The 20,237-nt window shown below is 50.0% G+C and overlaps 6 protein-coding genes across 6 annotated transcripts; 5 read left to right on the top strand and 1 right to left on the bottom strand.

Moving 5' to 3' along the window:
- Window positions 1-347: 347 nt before the first annotated feature.
- Window positions 348-692, top strand: N7519_004619 (uncharacterized protein; the record flags this gene model as incomplete). The annotated part of the gene is made up of 1 exon (XM_057291395.1): window positions 348-692. One exon carries the CDS (start codon window positions 348-350, stop codon window positions 690-692), a length of 345 nt encoding a protein of 114 aa, XP_057152597.1.
- Window positions 693-1,096: 404 nt separating this feature from the next.
- Window positions 1,097-6,275, bottom strand: N7519_004618 (uncharacterized protein; the record flags this gene model as incomplete). The annotated part of the gene is made up of 2 exons (XM_057291394.1): window positions 1,097-5,765; window positions 6,217-6,275. The coding sequence occupies 2 exons, from the start codon at window positions 6,273-6,275 to the stop codon at window positions 1,097-1,099; spliced, it is 4,728 nt and encodes a 1,575-aa protein (XP_057152596.1).
- Window positions 6,276-6,352: 77 nt separating this feature from the next.
- N7519_004617 (uncharacterized protein) lies at window positions 6,353-6,901 on the top strand (the record flags this gene model as incomplete). Its single annotated transcript, XM_057291393.1, has 1 exon — window positions 6,353-6,901. One exon carries the CDS (start codon window positions 6,353-6,355, stop codon window positions 6,899-6,901), a length of 549 nt encoding a protein of 182 aa, XP_057152595.1.
- Window positions 6,902-8,247: 1,346 nt separating this feature from the next.
- On the top strand, window positions 8,248-9,176 carry N7519_004616 (uncharacterized protein; the record flags this gene model as incomplete). The annotated part of the gene is made up of 3 exons (XM_057291392.1): window positions 8,248-8,316; window positions 8,381-8,528; window positions 8,584-9,176. The coding sequence occupies 3 exons, from the start codon at window positions 8,248-8,250 to the stop codon at window positions 9,174-9,176; spliced, it is 810 nt and encodes a 269-aa protein (XP_057152594.1).
- Window positions 9,177-9,816: 640 nt separating this feature from the next.
- N7519_004615 (putative CECR1 family adenosine deaminase) lies at window positions 9,817-11,598 on the top strand (the record flags this gene model as incomplete). Its single annotated transcript, XM_057291391.1, has 3 exons — window positions 9,817-9,940; window positions 9,994-10,511; window positions 10,585-11,598. The coding sequence occupies 3 exons, from the start codon at window positions 9,817-9,819 to the stop codon at window positions 11,596-11,598; spliced, it is 1,656 nt and encodes a 551-aa protein (XP_057152593.1).
- Window positions 11,599-11,986: 388 nt separating this feature from the next.
- On the top strand, window positions 11,987-18,496 carry atg2 (uncharacterized protein; the record flags this gene model as incomplete). Its single annotated transcript, XM_057291390.1, has 5 exons — window positions 11,987-12,151; window positions 12,258-15,605; window positions 15,670-17,449; window positions 17,498-18,423; window positions 18,479-18,496. The coding sequence occupies 5 exons, from the start codon at window positions 11,987-11,989 to the stop codon at window positions 18,494-18,496; spliced, it is 6,237 nt and encodes a 2,078-aa protein (XP_057152592.1).
- Window positions 18,497-20,237: the final 1,741 nt, after the last annotated feature.

The following is a 20,237-nucleotide window of genomic DNA, read 5'->3' as shown; positions in this document are numbered from 1 at the left end:
CCACCTGTAGTGAAAGGAATAGGTGGGGCAAGCTCCAGGTAGCCTTTGTCGTCTAAGCGTCGAAATACAACCAGCTCTCGATTGGTAAGAAGAAACTCATATCGGGCGTGATGCTGTCTCATATACCAATAGACTTGACTAAGTGCTTGGGGGAACTCGCTGCGCAGACCAGGATTGGGATTCGTTGCCATGTCTGCGTTCCATATCCAAGACGGCTTGATACCTCCAGGGGCACGGTTCCAACTAGTGCCATCTGGAAGATTGAGGGCAAAATATGCCTTGGCAGGTGCGAAATCGTTACTGACCTTTGCGGACTCTCCAACTCCGATTGACAAACTCGTCATACCATGCATCTGGTTCAGCGCAGTCATATGGTCAAATCCAGCACGGAGCCTCACTTGGAGATGTTTCTGGACGACGAATATCCTCCTAGCGCTATATTTCTGGAGTACATCGCCGGTCTGGAGATGATCAGTTTGGAGAATTACACGGAGCAGCGGATAGACAATCTTATAGAGGGTATTCGACAAATAAATAAGGCGCTAGTGCGACACAGAGACCCTAAGCCACGGAACATGATGATTGTCGCAGATACTCCAGATAGGATAGTCTGGCTAGACTTCGATCGAGCGGAGACATACGACGAAGATAAAATCACTACCGAACAAAAAGATCTGATTGAGGAGAAGTGATTGTCACTGAATTCAAAACTTGCATGGTGAGCCGCGGCTAATTACACTTACCGTGAGCATTTTACTAATTCTTATCATCAGACAGCTAGCTGATCAGGAAAAGGGAAAGCTCGATGAGGCATACATATATTACTGCACACAGTGATCAAGCTGGTTGTCCTATTAAGAGATCGCTAACATGATGGGAATTGGTGAGATTGTCAAACGACTTTGTGTGGGATCATTGCAATTTGGTGACATTGCTTGCATTTGCTTCTGTCAGGCTTGGTCATTTCGTGGACGCCCAATCACACGCGAAAGCCACAAAGGTCTGAGGCATGTTTCAATTTATATGGGCTTGCACATCGCGCCTACGACCGGCGATTTTGGATTTGGGATTAGAAGTAATTTTTCAGTTTAGTCTCTTATTTTATACACACTCTCTCAGCATAGTCAAGGCCGCCTCTAATCACCGCCAGTTCACCACCCCGAGTCAATATAATATCTCTCTTCGCCAAAGCACAGACAACGTCCCTCTTCCCTGCGAACCAATCGTATGGAACGAAAAAGTGCTCGAAGACCTCGACTGTTATAGGATCTGTGCGTTGCGCGATCTCTAATCCGCTCTCGCTGAGATCAACAGAGCACACCCAAGAAGACCGATTTAGGAATACTAGTTTCCTTGATTCGTCAATTCCGATGACATGCGCAACGTTTAGTTCGAATGTCGTCATCTGTGAACGGGACGGAGCGGTCGAACTCAGTGTCGTGCCCGTTTTCTCACCGTCTTCACCCGTGGCAAGTTGATCGAACGCCGCCACAGCAACCAGTTGCTTCTCTCGCAAGATGCTGCTATCTTTGTTTTCGACGGCAAGGCGATCTGCATCAATTATCACAAGGTTGTTCATGTCGACGGAGCTGTTCGGATGTGATAAGTCGAGAATGATTCTTTGTTTTTGGCCGAGCGAATAGAGGGTCGCGCTTTTAAGCTCTGCCGTGTCGTTGTACAACGACAATGTAATGGATGAAACTTCAGACCAGTCACTCCAGCAGTAGGCACAGACTTTGAAGTTTTCGATACAGACAATATGTAGAGAGGACTTTGGATGAGGGAGCCATTTGCGAATTTCGGGCATTCGTGGATATGTCCGCTCTCTCTCACACTTACCGCTGTCCAAGTTGAAGAGGTGATCAGACTCGCGAGTCGATACCAGGAACTTCGCCGCCATTTCTCCTACTAGCACATCTATGATTGCCTTCTCGGAGTCGAGGCGGGTTTCGAAGAGTACCGTAAGATTTGTTAGCCAACGTTCATCTGCTGACTTCTGGATTCTGTGTAGTAATATCCTGTTGGACGCATCAACACTAAGGAGGGCGTCTCTCCGTTCAATCCAGGCCAACAGGCGAACCGGTGCTTTGTGGCTGTAGAGAGTCCCCAGGCTAGCTGCCATTTTCCGCTCGTACAGTACAACTGATCCATCATCCTTTCCGCAAAAGATAACTTCGGACGTGTGGTGGACCACCATGGCAGTGATTTTCGCTTTGGCTTCCACGGAAACCGTCTCAACCACTGTAGTGGAGGCAGCTCCGCTGCTTTCATCGTTCAGGGACTCCCGCAACAGAGCTTCAGGTTCCCAGACATTCAACTGGGCGCCTCGTATGTCGGCAAGAAGCATGCTGTCCCTGGTAAAGGCAAGCTGCTTGATATAGGAGTTGGATGACTTGACCCGATAAAGGAGCTTGAACGTATCAAATTCGTAAACTTGGATAATCCCATTTGCACCACCCGCTGCGAGGAGACGCCCATTGGGACTTGGGGCGAGGGTTTGGCAGTTGGCACGAAAACATTCCAGCTGTCGATCGGCAAAGGGGTCAAGGAGGGCAAGATCACCATCGAGGTATGCGACTGCGAGAAGGCTAATGTCAGGATTGGGGTTGAAAGCAAGCGCGACGACAACATGTGTGCTGGTCTCTCCGCTGGAGAGTTTCTTGCCACATTTACCAGCGTAGGCGTCCTCTTTCATATCCCATAGCGTAATGGGTTGGCCGCTGTAAGCGACAGCAAGCATTCTGTGGCTGGTAGAGAGAGTCAATGCGCATGGGGTCCCACGAGGGGGCGTTTGGTTCGTCTCTGGCGTATCGATATTGCTCCATGGTCTCCGCACCAATTCTGGCTGGGCGCCGTGTCCCAAATCCCAAGTCGCAACGTAGTTTTTACGACTCGCAATTAAAAGCGTATTCCCATCGAAATCCATCCCTAACGGATGCGGAGGGCTGCTCGCAAGGCTGTGCACCACTTGCCCACTTCTAATGTCCCAGACCTTGGCCAACTTCATACCACAAGTTGCTACGAGGTCACTTTTGGGTTTGAAAGCAATGAAGTTAACTGCCTCACCGTGCTCCAAGATTTTGTACTCCTGGTAAGATGTGGCGTAGTACAATAAGACATTTCCTGAACTGAGACCGACGGCCAGGAACTCGTCTCCATAGCGCAAAGCCCTAGGTTGAACCTGGCGGAAATCAATGCACAGAAGCCTATCATCCCATTGTGTGTTAGGCGTGCCAAGCACTACGAGTCTCCGGTTTGAAACCCTGGTGTTGTATACCATAGACTCGGTGGGACAAAATGGAGGTACCAACGAATATATTGCCGACGGTGATGCCGTGAGGGCGTTGGCGAACATGGCAGGAATCCGAGCAAGGTCTGTAGTCCACTGTCGTAGAGCTTGTATCCGAGGGTCAAGTGGTGAACGCTCAACGGCGCAAGCATTGACGTAAGTTTTGAGATGTTTTGAAGCGCGGATGAGGTGATTGAAATTTTTCGATTCAGCAATCGTTTCAATCCAAGTGAGGACGTTGGATCTCAGGAACTGTGCAACAAGCTGGAATACCTCTGCCGCCAACGGATCAGCTCTCGAAAGATGATAGGAGTATGCTGTGTACGCATAGGCGGCAAAATCTAATCTTGCTGCAGGCAAATTCGCCGAGGGACGGCGTCTACTGCTCCTCGGAGGTTTCATTTCTTCCCCCACAAGGTAATTGAGACACACCTGAGCCATCCGTGTGTGTGCTTTAGTTTTCTCGATGGAGAATTCGGACTTGAGGCTGCCGGCAACAAGAAATTCTCTGGCAGTTTCATGCACCATCTTGATCCTCCCATATTTGTCCACAACCACTAGCTGACCACAGAGCGTGGCGATGCTCTCCTCCAATCTTGGGAATGAATCGTGAATGTCCAGGGACAGAGCACCGTCCAGTTCGCTGATTGTCATTGGCCGAACCGCGCATACTGCCCACATGAGAATGGTTTTGGCAAGCTCCTTTCCGCGGGCAGCCTGCGACATATAGTCTAAAGTCCGCTTGTATAATGACTCCATGCCTCTGGGCACGTCTTCAAGGATCTTGTAAATTTCCTTTCTGCTGTGGCAGCGTAGGAGTTCCTCAAGCACTAAAATTGTCCACAAGAAGGACCCCTTAGATTTGTCCAGTATCTTCTCCGCTAATGTACCCCGATCGTTAGTTCCCACGACTCCCAATGCCTGGGTCCTCTTCTCAACCAAAAGCCTTAGATCTGACTCCGTGTCAGTTGTTAAGATTGGCAAGGACTGGACTAGATTGAGTGGAATGACCGAGAACCCTTGGTCCAGGTCGACCGTATACCGACTTGTGATGAGAATCCTTAGGGGAATGGATCCGTCCATATTGGAAAGAATGGAATGTAAAAGCACCGAAGGATTGGAACACTCGTCTAGGGCGTCGATGACCCAGTAATGACGAGACATCGTGGCTTGGAAAATGCCAGAAAGGAAGAGGATTCTCCAGAGGGTACGTTCGTCGGCGCGACCTAAGCCAACACCATCCGCCTGCATACCTAGGATGGCATCACTAGCTTCTCCATTGGAGCTAGCCATCTGAAAAGCCAGATATCGGAGACAACAACCCAAGTTGGACTTCGACTTGTCTCCATGTTTGAAGAAAAAGTAGCTGCATGCCTGGCCCGACTCCTTGAGCTGCTCGGTGACATAGCCAGCAAGAACAGATTTTCCAGCTCCTGGCTTACCCTTGACCCATAGCGTCCTGTCATTTCCGGACTCCCCGTCTCTCCATTTGGCGTAACTCGCTTTGGTCGAAATCCATCCGCAGGAACCGTGCATCCGAGCTTCGCAGACGTTTGTAAGATCATCGTCCAAGACGTCGGGAACTTCCAGGTACTTCTTGAGGTTTTTGATCACCTCACGCCTCTGCTTCGATTTCAGCTCCGGAATTGCGGTGGCAATGTTGCTCACAGTAGAGGCGAGCGCGTTTCGTAGGAGGGCGTAGCTGGAGTCTTCAGGCGTGTCAAACTTACATATCGAGCGGTGATCAGCAGTCACGGGTATCTGCTTCTCTTCACGGTACCCGAGGACGGCCGACTCGGGATCGACGATGAGTGAGCTGAACATTTTCATATTCTGCGTTTCGTAGAACGACCAGAGCTCCAGGTCGGCCGAAAAATGCCGAAACTCATCATTGATCACTTGGACTGCCCCTGAATTTGGTTCCAAATCACCAACATAGGCGCGTTCGTACGCAACTTTGAGGAGGTTCTTCAGCATCTTTGCCGAGTCGGCACCACGATGGGGCGTGGCGAGAAAATAGAATGCGGCGAATCGCCCAGCCAGTGCCTTGTGCACTGCGTCTTGTGTCGCCAGGATATATGCTTTCTTCATCACCAAGCCACCCATGCTGTGGCCAATAACAACGATGTGCGTCCCGGAATTGATAATGCATGGCGAAGTGCTGATCGCGCCAAGGAACAACTTGCCAATGTGGTGTACGTTCAAGCAGTCATCTTTGCCCTTCAAGTAGTAAGAATCGTATCCATAGGTATGGATGCGGACGTTCCTGAATGCGGGATCTCCGGAGAGCCACTCTTTCGGCCAGAAGTTAGATTGCACGGACGACTTGGTCCATGTTTTTCTAGAATTGCCGCCTAGGCCGTGAACGAAGATGAAGTCTATCTCCGGCGCTGTCGGGGAATATAGGAGGCTCAGTCCAAGTGGGCCCTTCACACCCTCTGCTTGATCGCCCGAGGTGGTCAACGCCCTGGGGAGGCTTTTTGACAGAGAAAACAGGCTTCTCGAGCTCTTATTCGAGTCGCGACTACTTGAAGGACTGTCGGGCCGCTGCTTTCGAAAGAACTGGTACAGTCAGCGATCGGGTAGAGTTGAAGTTTCCTATGAGGTTAAGGAGGTGAGAGTTCAACCATTGTACGGAGTAGCCCACAAAAGTCAGTGCGTGGGGCGCCAATCTTAGTCGCCCGTAGTCATCCAACGTGATGTCGGCACGACGTTCTATCAGCCAAGAAATAATGAAATAATGGTACAACAGGTGTTGTTTTTGGAGGGAGTCTTGGTGATGCCCAAAACACCTTGGTATCGAAGCACGTAATCGGCGGTCACCCCTCCCCCTCCTCTTCCCCTTGTCGAACCGCCAATCAGCCAGTTGCTTCAATCGCCCGTCAATACCCCTCTCCGGCTGGGAAAAGAAAACGACATATACTTACCCAGAAAATCGCGCGCCAAACATATCAAACACTCTCCCAATAACCTTTACCTTTGCCATTTCTTGATGATGCTGTGTTGTTTTGGCGCATAAGAGGGATTGTACGCACATTGTGTATTATTTCAGAACCATTTACTATGGATTTCCAGACGACTCCAACCTTCGCGGTTGGGGATCATGAGGCTTTCATAAAGTTTGCTCTCATTCAAGCAAAAAGATCCCCGCCAGCTGCCAACAAATTTTGCGTTAGAGCCGTACTTGTCGATGCCGCTAACGGTAAGGTCTTATCGACAGGATACTCGCTTGAATACCCGCGAGATTATAAGGGAGATCTAGGCACGACGCATGTAGAGCAGTGTTATTTTATTAAGATCGCCGATAAGCACAATCTCCCTAAGGAACGCATCTATGAGGTCCTTCCGGCTAATATAGTGCTTTACACGACCATAGAGCCATATAACGAGAGGCTTAGCAGCAATATGACCTGCGCGACTAGGATCTTGAGACTTAGGAGCACCATTGGGACTGTCTACGTGGGAACCAAAGAGCCAGGGACGTTTATCGCGCACAATGACGGGCAGCAAAGGCTGGAGGCAAACGGTGTCAAGGTCGTGTTCCCAGTTGAACATTGGCGTGACAGGATCATCAAGGTCTCAATGACTGCCCAGGTGGACACTGAAGGCTGAACTTGGGTTAGCTACATAAGGAAAAGAATGCGGTTGCGGAAGCACCCGGACGGCCCGTGTGGCCACACAAATAGTGTTTTTAATGATCTTTCGAGTGTCGGTGGATCCCCTCCCGAGTGTCGGGTGGGACCTACGTCCTCTCTTATTTCTTATCAGGATTACCCCTGTTATCACTGCATGTGTTAGGTACTTCGGAGGAGTAGATGATGCAAGATAAGCAGATCCCCTGCAAGTCAACTTTTCTTGTGCACCTCTTTCTTCTCCCCTCCTCAATGGAACCCTCCTACTGAACAATTATTGCTAATATACTGGATTAGTACAAGATGGTGTCAGCGACGGAGAATAGCGAGAGTGGTCTCACAATAAGAGCGTCAGCTGGGCCCCCAACACTCAGCCGGCCACGGATGCTAGTCGTGATCACCTGCCTGTTTGTATGATCCGGTGAGTCCCTGTAGAAGCAGCCATAACGGCTAACGTCCGTTTCTTAGCTATCATTGTTCACGGCGGCTCTTGATTTTGTACGTTTTTTTCTTTCGATAGCCCGAAGACGAAGTCATTTAAGCTGACGAGTCTGCTCCAAGACAATCACCAGTCCCGCCATTCCCACTATCGTCGCAGAATTCCGATCGGGTTCAGGCTACACCTGGATCGGCTCTGCCTATCTCTTGGCAAATGCAACTTCCAGTCCAGTATGGGGGAAGCTGAGCGATATCTGGGGACGCAAAGCAATGCTGCTTACTGCAGTCGCGGTCTTTTTCATCGGTTCTCTCCTTTGTGCAGTATCAACCAATATGCCGACGTTTCTCAGTGGCCGTGCGATCCAGGGAAGCGGATCGGGAGGCGTCGTTATCCTCGTCAATATCTGCATCACAGATATGTTTGATATAAGGTATATCGTGGGCGATTACCTCCGATGTGACTACGGGGCTTCGCTAACAGTAACAAAGACGCAGGAGCATGTACCTGGGACTAACCAGTGTGGTCTGGGCACTGGCCAGTGGTATTGGTCCTGTGCTAGGCGGAGTGTTCACTCAACTCGTCTCATGGAGGTGGAATTGGTGGATTAACCTGCCTTGCAGTGCATTGGCGTTTGTCATGCTGATCTGGCTTCTCAACGTTGACGCTGGAGCAAACCGACTATCCTTCCGATCTGGCCTGAAAAGACTTGACTGGCTTGGGATTATCACCATTTTAGGGGTCACTTTGATGCTTCTCCTGGGCCTGAATTTTGGAGGAGAAACCTTTCCGTGGAAGTCGCCTACGGTCTTATGTCTCTCATTGTATTTGGAGTTATCACGATCCCCTTGTTCGTGCTTAGTGAAGCGAAATACGCCCGGTTTCCCATCATGCCAATGCGCCTTTTCAAGCATCGCTCAAATGTGGCATCATTGTTGGTTTGCTTTTGCCATGGTTTTGTGAGTCTTTTCGGTCAATTATCTCATGATGTCAGCAATTGATTAGATGGGTCGAATCATTCAGGTCTATATCTCCGCCTTCTATTTCCTTCCTCTTTTCTTCCAGGCTGTGAAGGGAACATCGATCCTGATGTCGGGAGTTTTGATTCTTCCCATCGCTATCGTTCAATGTCTTACAGGGGTTGCCACAGGATTCGTCATAAAACACACAGGTAAGAGACAAATACTCTGTTCCGTACTGAATTTCCGGCTTACCCTTTCCCACAGGCCGCTTTTGCGAGCCCATCTGGACCGGAATGGCCGTATTAACACTGGGATTCGGTTTGTTCATTATTTTCGACGATCAGATGTCTATAGTCAAAATTGCAGTGATTGAGGCTGTCGCTGGGTTTGGCGTAGGCCTGAATTTCCAGTCGCCTCTGATCGCGCTGCAATCCCACGTTGCCCCGGAAGATTTTGCGACGGCGACTGCAACTTTTGGGTTCACTCGCAATATCGCTACCTCTCTTTCTGTTGTCATCGGAGGGGTGGTCTTCCAGCATAGCATGCAAACTCATGCCACAACACTTACAAGTGTCCTTGGAGATGAGACGGCAGCACATTTTGACGGGTCTAGTGCGGAAGCCAATGTAGGCCTGATCGCATCACTTCCCGTCCATCAGCGCAATGCAGTCCGCGGAGCGTATGTCGCTAGTCTTCGTTCCATGTGGATTTTGTATGTCTGCGTTGCCGCGGTAGGGCTTCTGGCTAGCTTAATGGTTAACAAAAAGTCCCTTGAAGGCCCGGCCGATAGAAAGTCAAATGGCCCGGTGTCAGGGTCGCTGCAGTCCCACGAGCTGCAGCAAATAACTCAAAGGTGATCTCTCACGTTACAACATATTTCGAGGCGAAGTGCCATTGGAATATGCCAATCATTACGGATGTTGTCGATGCATTAAAAATTTTACATATGTAACCTTCGATACTTCTATAATATCGTCAATAAAATACATACACGTACACTAGCTGTCTGAAACGTTCTGCTGGCAAAATGCGATATGGCGCACTGGCGGCTATACACTGCCGTAGCCCCGCAACCCATTTTAAACGGTTCATAAAAATGCCTCTAAATCCCATCCTTTTTCTCTTACTCTCCTATACAAATGTAGGTATATCCATTTTTAAGGTGGTTCAATTTCGGCCCAAGAGTGAATAATAAAGGCAAAAAATACGGGCTTAGCCGTAGTTTGCGACCGAAAAGTAATAGGGGACGAATGGGACAGTCAGCGAGCCCGATTGGGCGGGCGAAATTGTAGGGGCGCAGCGATAAGTGTAAGAGAGGCAGAAGAATGGAGAAACGAGGAAAGAGAGGAAGAGCAGCGAAGACGGTACATTTGTATGCATTCAAGGCTGCCCAGGTGGATAAAGGAGACGGAAACGGATAAGGCGGGGAGCGTAACTTTCCCCTCCCGACAATCTGGTCCACTCGACTCAACCCATTATTTTGAATCACTTCAAATCATGGCAAATACGGAGAATGAATGGGAATTGGAGGAGGGTATTCCTCAGGTTGGGGATCCCTTCATCCAACAATATTTGAAAGGACGCGATGCTTTGATTATGGAAGAGCGAAAGCGACGTCATGGTATTCCCCACTCAAATTAAGTACGAAAATCCCTTGTCTGACTTTTTTCGTAGATGCAAATCTGCGCAAATCACTATCACCTATCGCTGCCCGCGCGACAAAGATAGTGTCGCAGATCCGAGCTCAGGAACAGAATGAGCTGTGGTCAAGTGGATTGGACGAGGTTGCGGCCCACCAGGCGGATGAGATCCTCTACCCCGGTGTCATGTTTAATCTCGCCAAAGGCCGCATGGAGAACACCAAACTATGGAAGATCGTGGAGAAGATGCCAAAGGGGTCCCTTCTACATGCCCACATGGACGCCATGTTCGACATCAACTTCCTAATTGACCAGGCATTCTCCACGCCCGGCATACACATGTTAGCGCCGAAGCCGTTGATCACAGCCCATGATTACGAAAACGTACCCGTGCTTTTTCAGTATTCTTCGCAGCCTTTAGAAGCGTCAGAGGACAAGCCAAGTATTTGGTCAGAGACATACGAGCCCTCGTCGTTGATCTCGATCCAGAAGGCCGCCTCCTCTTTCCCCCAAGGGGGGAGAGAAGGGTTTCCGGGAATGGTTGCACACCCGGTGTGTCCTTATGCCGGAGCATTCGTATCACCACCACCATGGAGTAGACGCAATTTGGTCTATCTTCACAAAGACTTTCCCCATTGTCGACTCTCTCTTGATGTATGAGCCTATCTTCCGTGCCTGTTTCCACCGCTTGCTCGCACAGCTTGCGGAGGATGGAATTCGATACGTCGAGTTCCGCATTGGATTTGTCTTCCAATTTAGGAAAGAAGGAAACGACAAACCCGAGGAAGACCACTTGGAGTGGTGTCGTGTGGTGGAAGATGTCGTGGCTCAGTTCAAACAAACAGATGCAGGGAAGGACTTCTACGATCCTCGCATTATTTGGACTACGCTCCGGTGGTTTGACAATGAGACGATTGTCAATAGCATGAAGCAGTGCATCGAAACAAAGCTGGAGTTCCCTAATCTGATCAGTGGGTTTGATCTTGTTGGCCAAGAGGATAACGGGAGGCCGCTAGTCGACCTTGTCCCGGTCCTATTCTGGTTCCGAAAGCAATGTGCGGAAGAACAAGTCGATATTCCCTTCTTTTTCCACGCTGGAGAATGTCTCGGCGACGGTGACGCGACAGACCACAACCTATTCGATGCCATCCTTCTTGGCACTCGACGAATCGGCCATGCGTTCTCGCTTTACAAGCATCCTCTGCTCATCGATTTAGTCAAAGAGAAGAAGATCCTTGTTGAATGCTGCCCGATCTCGAACGAAGTGCTCCGCCTTGCTAGCTCCATCAAATCCCATCCTTTGCCCGCTCTGTTGTCCAGAGGCGTCCCCGTTTCGCTGTGCAACGACGACCCCGCAATTCTTGGCCACGGAAGGAATGGATTGACGCATGATTTCTGGCAGGCTTTGCAGGGACTCGAAAATGTGGATTTGGTCGGCCTATCAATGATGGCCCAGAACTCCATCCGATGGAGCTGCTATGAAGACCAGTCGACCGCCGAGTGGAAGGCCGGCATTCAAAATGGGGTAATGGGGAAGGGACTGAAAGCGGAACGCCTGCAGGCTTTCGCTTCGGATTTTGAGAAATTCTGCGAGTGGGTTGTGCTGGAGTTCGCTGAATACGACACTGGGGATGATTGAAGTACCGTCATGTTGATCACAATATACGATTTACATACATAGTCGCCTAGCACGAACAAGCATGAGAACACGAAAGCCCTCTTCGGTAATAGTCCAACTGGTGTAGGCCACTTTTCGTAATTATTGAAGTAATTTGGAACATATCCCAAGTCAATTAGCAGATAATTGGTCAAATCCGGTGTCAATCGGTGAGTTGGCACGTCGGCGCCTGACTCTGCTTATCGCGCCTTTATCAGGTGCCCGGAACGTCATTGTTGAACATCCCCCCATTCACAACTTCCCCATCCACTCCGCTTTGTCGGGGCTGGCTGCTTTATTGTTTTCGTTAACCTATTTTCGATGATACGAGTCAACATATGAACGAGCCCAGTCCCGGCTCTCAGTCACGATGGCGTCGTACTTTATGCCGTCGTTCTTCCAGAAGCGGCTCCTCAAATACGCCCTGTCTCGCCTGGGCCTGGTGGACACGGAGGCTTTGGATCCAGATAACCTAGGCATCCGCTGGGGACAGCGGTCTACTATCGAGTTGAGGGATATTGGCCTCAAATTAGAGGTGAGTTGGTGCAGTGACCCTCCGCAGGTGGCGGGGGCGGCCTTCCATGATCATCGAACACGCGACTATAGAGCAGTGCGGACTGACTGTTTACATCGCGACATAGAAACTATCGACTCTACTCAATCTTCCTCCGTCGTGCGAGCTGCTCAGCGCCCGGGTTCAGCTTCTTCGAATCACCCTTCCTGCCGATTTCCACAATAGCGGGATCCTGTGTGAGGCAAACGGCATCGACGTACATATTCGGTTATTGTCAGACGAGTCGAATAAGGGGCAACATGTAAAAAGGAAAAGCGAAAAACATGACTATTCGGCGGTGCCCACACCGTCTGGTCTTGCGGAGTCATTCCTTGAGTCTGAGCCAAAGGAGGAAAGGGAAGAGCTGCAGGCTGCAATAGCGTCACAGTCGCAGGTCCTGCCCCAAGACCCATTAGCCTGGTCCACCGATGACGATAATGAGCTTGGTCTTGGGAGTGAGACTCTATCACTGCCGAGCTTTGTGGCCGGGTTCCTGAAAGGCGTTGTGGACCGACTCCAACTCAAGATAAAAGATGCAGTTGTGCGAGTGGATATGGAGTTGAAGCAAGATGGAACGTCGAAAAGGCAACCTGAACATAAGCCGGATCTTGTTGCGGGGCTGTTGAGCGTCGGGAAAATTGATGTACACGGAGTATCCGAGAAAACCTTTGGCCCGGAGGAGGGTCTTCCTTTCCGAGAAGGGAAGCGGCTCATCTCAATCGCAGATATCAATTTTGGGTTGCTTTCGGACCCATCGGTGTTCTCGAACTACTCTCGCTTCGCTCCCCCAGCATCCCCGACGACCACTATGCGGTCAAAAGGGAGCCAGCCGTCGAGCAGAGCGCCTTCACCCTCTCCATTGGATCACTCCGACGAGGAACCCCTTGCTATGACCCAATCAACTATTTTCGAGCCGCCGCAAGCTTTTGGCCATTCAAGTACCACCGCAGACCGGTTAGAGGCGTCTGCATTTTCCGATGGTCGATTCTCAGATGCCGACTCTGGGTCAGGTAGTCACCGTGGTAGATATCTGGAGGATTCTCAAATATTTGGAGATGACCCCTTCCAGGACAACCCGGGGTACTTAGACTCGGTTATTGACACACAATTCGATGATTTTGATGATGAGCAGTCGCCGGTAATACATCCCGAAGAAGACCGACGGGCCGGGAGCGAATGGAGGAGTCACTTATCTCATGGCACACGAAGCTTGCATCAGATCCAACAGGTCGAATCCTCTGATGAGCCCTTGGTCCCCTCTGGCAGCTATCATGTATCCCAAACTTACGACACACATCACAGCCAAATCGGCTCTGAAATTGACGAAATAACGCAAACCACACAGCATTACAATGATGACGAAAATGAACATAACGAAACATCAGAATTGAGCGTATCATCCCATCCTCCTAGTACTTCTTCTCCGCGCCCGGAGCCCGACAGAACGAGCTTACGAGAAGAAACATCAAATGCTGATCTCGACGAGTCCAAACTTTTCTCCCACGATGAAGCGCAAAGCCTTTACATGAGCGCTACCAGCCAGGGTGTGAGTGGGAGCTTCATGCCACGAATGCCAGGTGGGTGGGGCTCGTTTGATAGTGCACCGGGTGCTCTTGATGACCGATCTAAAGTTATCGCACCTATTGATCCGGCACGCTCTGCCCATGTTCAAGGTGAAGCAGATTCAAGATGCACAGCCCCATCGGAAGACAATGTCACTGAACAGCATGATTTGGATGACCAAGCCCAATCTCAGACATTGCACAAGGACAGAACCTCAACTCCATCATCTCCTGGGTTGCACAGAATCAATGAAATGAGAAAATCGGTGCTTACCGTTGACAAGATTTTGCTGTGGCTCTCACCTGCTGCTTCTGAAGAAGAAGAAGAAGTAGTGTCAGCCGAACCGTCGCCTGTGCTACAAAAAGGGAACGTAGGCAGTGACCTAAATGAATCCACTGCCAGCTTTGCGGACTCCGCACCCGAAGAAAGTCTACTTGCCTCCAGAGCGTACAAATCTACAAGGTTCGGGAGAGACTCTTCTGAGGCACGGGCTCAGTCAAGTGCTGGGACTGAACTGCCTGAAATTGCTGTGGAAGTGTTCTCTGTCTCCGTGCATTTCGATATTGCAACTGGTTGGCTTCTAACCAAGATAGGACAAAAGTTGTCTCACACTCTCGGTACGGCTGAAAGAGATCCGTCTGAGAAGCAGTCGCGAAAGGACCAACCTGCGCGCACACCACCTGTTCATCTTGTCGTCCATGCACTTTCAATAAAATTCATCGAACGTGTTTCGGGGCATGTATATTCGTCTGACAATAGTGGCTCGTCTTTGTCTCCTCCCTACAGCATGGAAGACGTGATTCTTCGCCTTGCTCTATCTAGTTTGAATGCTCGCCTTTCAGCTCAAAGTACAACTACCAAGCTGAATTTTGATGTATCCAAGTTTGCATTCGGCTTCGCCTCCGAGGATATCATATTCTTTGATGAAAGATTGAAGATGCGTGAATCTACGCGTGATGTTTTATCCCCTTCCCAAGGAGATATTTCTATCTCTTTGGTCAAATCGGCAGATCTAGCCAAGGTTGACATCTCCACGCTGCCGCTCCATATCAATCTCAATATACAGCGCCTAGAAGAGGCCCTAAGCTGGATGGGTGGCCTGAGCACCATTCTCGAACTTGGTGGTTCCATGTCGTCTGTGTCAACAGTCAAAGGCTCCCCTCCACCTTCCAAACAGCGGCCCCGCGGTGTGCATTTTGAGACACCTGCCCCAGCTGTTCACACGCCCAAGGGCACGTCAGCCTTATGGAAAGTAAATGCCCGAGTTGGTGCCATCCTGTTGGATATTACTGGTGAGACTCACAGTCTTCAACTTACTACGACCGCCGTCAAAATCGTCAGCAGGTTTGAAGGGATTGGTATCCAAATAGACAAGGCCAAAATGATCGGGCCACTTTTAATTAATGACACATCATCTGATACTCCCGCCAAAGTCACGCTGAACAACATCCGCCTTGAATTCCTCTTTGCCCCGAAGGAGGTTGATCTCGATCGTCTTCTAACATTGATTACTCCGTCCCAGGACAAATTTGAAGTGGAAGATGATATCATGTTAGACACACTGTTGCGCCAGCGACGACAAGGATCTGTTCTTCGCGTGACAGTGGGGCGCTTGGAAACGTTCATCTCAGATACCGGTGGGTTAGAGCCTCTCTCGTCTCTTGCTGTCGAGCTGGGTCGGCTTTCCAATGTCACCAAGTATTTGCCGGAAGATGATCGCCCTGGCATTCTTACTTTGATCCTGGTTCGTGACTTCCAAGGAGACCTACACGTTGATGGAGAAGTTGGGGACATCGGAAGTCGACTTACCAGTGTTGAAGTTGCACACATCACCATGCCTTCACTCACTGCGGCCCAAATCGGAACCATGACCGTTAGTCGGAATAATGACGAAGAGCTGGTGGGGCATGCCCTGTGGCCCCCCGAACAAGTATCAGGACCCTGACCCGTCCTATCCGCCGGTCCTCATGGCTCGTTTCATACCCGACGAGATGGATCCTACCTACAAGATCAAACTTCACAACCTCCTTGTCGAGTACACGGTACCATCAGTGACGGCCTTCCTTGGATTGGGTGGCGACAAGATGAGCGGAGATTTGGCAAGTAGTATGGTCAACTCTATCGCCAATCTTGCAGAGCACTCAATGTCATTACCTTCGATGACAGGGCGACCGATGTCGAAAGAATCCAGCTCCTCGACAAAGCCAATTAAATTGTCAGTTGTGTTTAGAGATTGTGTTCTTGGCCTCAACCCTCGGAATTCCTCCGCAAAAGGCCTTGCAGTCCTCACCGACGCCAAGTTCGGAGGAACTATTCATGGAGACGAATCTGCAGAAGCATCATTGGATGTTAGGAAAGCCTCGCTCATGATCATCGACGACGTGTACCATGAGAGTGCTTATAACCTCCACCAGCGAGGCTCGGTCGTTCCCCAGGGCACCCAAGCTCAAGCGTATATCGATAAAGGTTACGTTCCTGTCTCTTCCATCTCGTCGGCAACTGCTGGTGTCAAGCTTACCAGCGCTGAGGATGGTACAAAGTCTTTGGACGTAGAGCTGAGAGATGAGCTGTTGATCCTCGAGACCTGTGCGGATTCAACTCAAACGCTTATTAGCATCATGAATGGGCTTCAGCCTCCACCTCCGCCAAACGTCAATGTCAAATATCGAACAGAGGTTATGCCCATCCAAGATATGTTCGCCTCCTTCACTGGTGACGCATTTGCAGCCGATCCCCCTCTTCCCCATGATAATGATATGGCAACTATCCCCGAAGGATCATCCAGGGAAGGTCAGCTAACCGACGAACTTGAATATGTCAGCGATTTCTATCCCATGACGGGTGGCCTTGGTGGTGCGGGAATTGAGGCCATAGAAGCGGACTCCAATGATCTGCTGGACAGCTTCCATTCCCAATACCAAGTATCTTCCAGTATGACGGAATTGGATTTCCAGGAGGACCATTTTGCAAAGAAATCAGCTGTAGGCGGAACCGCGCATCGGTGGGACTCCACCCAGAACACCTACGGGTTCGCCAACGACACGAAGCTCGAGCGGAGTCCTTTGCGTGTGCGTATGCGAGACGTACATTTCATCTGGAATCTGTTTGATGGATATGATTGGCAGCGCACCCGTGACACAATATCCAAAGCTGTCAAGGACGTGGAAACCAAGGCCACAGAACGCCGTTCCAGGGGGTCAAGGGTGTCACCTTCGGCAGAAGATGAAGAGGAGTCTGTCATCGGCGATTTCCTCTTCAATTCCATTTACATCGGTATTCCAGCCAACAAGGATCCACGGGAACTCCACCGCGAGATCAATCATGACATCGATGATTTCACCAGTGAGACTGGGAGCTATGCAACAACCACAACTGTGACTGGGGCTGGAAGTCGCCAGGGCCGGCCAACCTCTAAGAGGGAGAAGAAATTACGCTTGCATCGGAGCAAACACCACAAAATGACTTTTGAGTTGAAAGGTGTCTCTGCCGACCTGATTATCTTCCCACCAGGCTCAGAAGAGACTCAGAGTTCGTTGGATGTGCGGGTCAAGGACTTGGAGATCTATGACCACGTTCCAACCTCGACCTGGAAGAAGTTCGCAACCTACATGCGTGAGGCTGGCGAAAAAGAGAGCGGAACGAGCATGGTTCACCTTGAGATTCTGACTGTAAAGCCTGTGCCTGAGCTAGCTGCATCTGAGATTGTTCTCAAGGTTTGTTATGCAATCGTCAATTACTCAAACCAGTTTCTAACTTGACTCCTAGGCCACTATTCTACCCCCCTCCGGTTGCATGTTGACCAAGATGCTCTCGACTTCATGAGTCGGTTCTTTGAGTTTAGGGATGAGACCGCCCAACCATCCGATACTCCGGGCGATGTTCCATTTTTGCAGCGGGTAGAGATAAACGCCGTGCAAGTCAAACTAGACTTCAAGCCTAAGCGGGTCGACTACGCAGGACTCCGGTCCGGCCGCACAACCGAGTTCATGAACTTTTTCGTCCTAGATGGCGCCGACATGGTGCTACGACATGTGATCATCTACGGAGTGTCTGGATTCGACCGAATGGGCCAAACTCTTAACGACATCTGGATGCCAGATGTCAAGCAGAACCAGCTGCCCAGTGTGCTGGCTGGTCTAGCTCCGATCCGTTCCCTAGTCAACGTTGGCGGCGGCGTGCGCGACCTGGTTGTCGTCCCAATGCGTGAGTACAGAAAGGATGGCCGAATCGTGCGCAGCATCCAAAAGGGCGCGTTAGCCTTCGCCAAGACAACCTCTAACGAGCTGGTCAAACTCGGCGCAAAACTCGCCATCGGCACACAAACCGTCCTCCAAGGCGCGGAGGACCTACTGACCACCCCGAACGCACCCGCCTTCGACGAAGATTCCCTCGACGAAGACGAAGCCAAGAAGATCTCGCTGTACGCTGACCAGCCGGTTGGGGTGGTACAGGGACTACGTGGGGCGTTCAGTGGTCTCGAGCGTGATCTGCTCTTGGCTCGCGACGCAATCGTCGCCGTACCCGGGGAGGTGGTCGAGAGTGGGAGTGCCAAGGCCGCCGCAAAGGCAGTCTGGAAACGTGCGCCCACAGTCATCCTCCGACCCGCTATCGGGGTGTCCAAGGCTGTGGGACAGACTCTACTTGGTGCGGGGAATACCCTTGACCCGAGCAATCGACGAAAGATGGAAGATGTAAGTGGTTTCCGACAAACCCTATTTTGGTGACTATGGCTGACTCAGAGTTTAGAAGTATAAACGGTACTGAGAGTAAGGTACACGAGGCCAGTGCTTGGCTTGGGTTCTATGGGTGTTTTAGCCCTTGCATACTCCGTACATACATGCATAGTCGATGGTCCCTTTTTGCTTTTGATTTTCTTTTTCAGACTTCAGTTTTGCTTTTTCTCATTGCTTCACCAGTTCGATACCACATCACCGCATTACGATCTCAAATTGCTCTTTCTCTTTCACTTCGATACTTCAAGTCATTTTTAGTTTTAGTCTGCATGATGTGGGAGTCCTGAGTTTGTTCAATAAAGGATCGAGATCTCGATCCAGATCTATTTCTACGGATCCACCAAGAACCAGAAGAAGACAGAAAAGGGCCATGTCGATCCCGGCTCCTATATCGGACAACGCGGTAACATCCGAGTATACTCCTTCGGGAAGTTGCCACCCATTTAGGAGACTGTACTACCAGTATATTGTACGGAGTAGAGATCACAACATTGGGAAGAATGCCAAGTTCCGACGATCCCCGGGCCTGGGGCATCGAGGCAGCAATCCGTTTAAATTACATAGTGCGTTATGCATGTGAAACACAAATCTGGGGGTTGCAGTCGTATTGCAGGGCAGATGACTAGGATGAAATCGAGATGAGTTGGCATGCCGATCTGTGTACCGGGCCAACGTGTGTATCTGCATTTGTGCCTTACTACTTCCAGGTACGAGGTACAAGATGCCCAACCATGGGATCAAAGAGGTCAAAGAGTAATCCAATCCAAGCATCATCACTACAATTCTCCCGAGGTCCCTCACGGCCGAAAAGGACCTGAATCATGAACAGCCAAGATCACATGACCCAATAAAAAAATCCCCTTCCTTGCATCAACGGTGCATCACGGCATCTGCAGAGGACTCCATACATACCCAAGGTACGGAGTATATGCATTGTGTATCCACTGCCTTGGAAGGAAGTCCGACACGGAATGACCAAGTCATGATGTTGCCAGTGGGGAAGGGAAAATTTTCATTTTGCCACATTGGAATTCGAACTATCCAATCAAGGGTGTGAAGGCCGCCGCAGCCGAAAGGTCATTTTTGCCTTGCTCAGCCCGAAGACACGGCGTTCTGTACGCCGACTGGTTCTAGGCTTAAAGAGGCGGTTGGTGAAGATTAGGGATGTGAAGGGGGTGATTGGTTGAGGATGGAGAGGCTAAAGGCACTAAAAGCACTAAAAGTACTAAGAGCACTAAAAGGAGGCTGAGAGATCATCTGCAAGTGATCACAATCATATTAGTATTCTGTTTCTATAATACCTAATTAATAGAATGCCCAACATATACATCTACCTAATGTACCTAATACCATATAATATCTAATATCTCCATGTTCTCAGACCGACTTTCCATGACGTTGACATTTGATCGACGAACCATGGGTCCTTTGAAAGGCCTCGACCTTCCTCTCATTTTCTCTTCTTCTTTGTCTTCTTCTTCTTCTCTAATTGGATCGGGCTGTCCGGCCCCTGGCTTTGTGGACGTCTGGTTCAATTCAACCTGATTCAACACATTCAACTGGTTATAAACTCATTGTTATTTCAGTGGATAACGTGGGTAATGTGGGTATACTCAGATCCAGGCACATTTCTATTATTCTCTCATTTCAACATAAAATTACTCTTCCTGCACTTCTGTACCTTGCAGTTTTGTTTATTGTGATCTATTCATATATTGCGACCGGTAAGCCTATCTCCCCCATCCCTTGCGGCGTAAATCTGACGAATCAAG

This window comes from Penicillium mononematosum, assembly GCF_028829835.1.
Source record: "Penicillium mononematosum strain IBT 11891 chromosome Unknown utg000002l:1.0-8112719.0:1.0-8118358.0, whole genome shotgun sequence".
NCBI lineage: Eukaryota > Fungi > Ascomycota > Eurotiomycetes > Eurotiales > Aspergillaceae > Penicillium > Penicillium mononematosum.
This window is presented reverse-complemented; position numbering and strand designations above follow the sequence as displayed.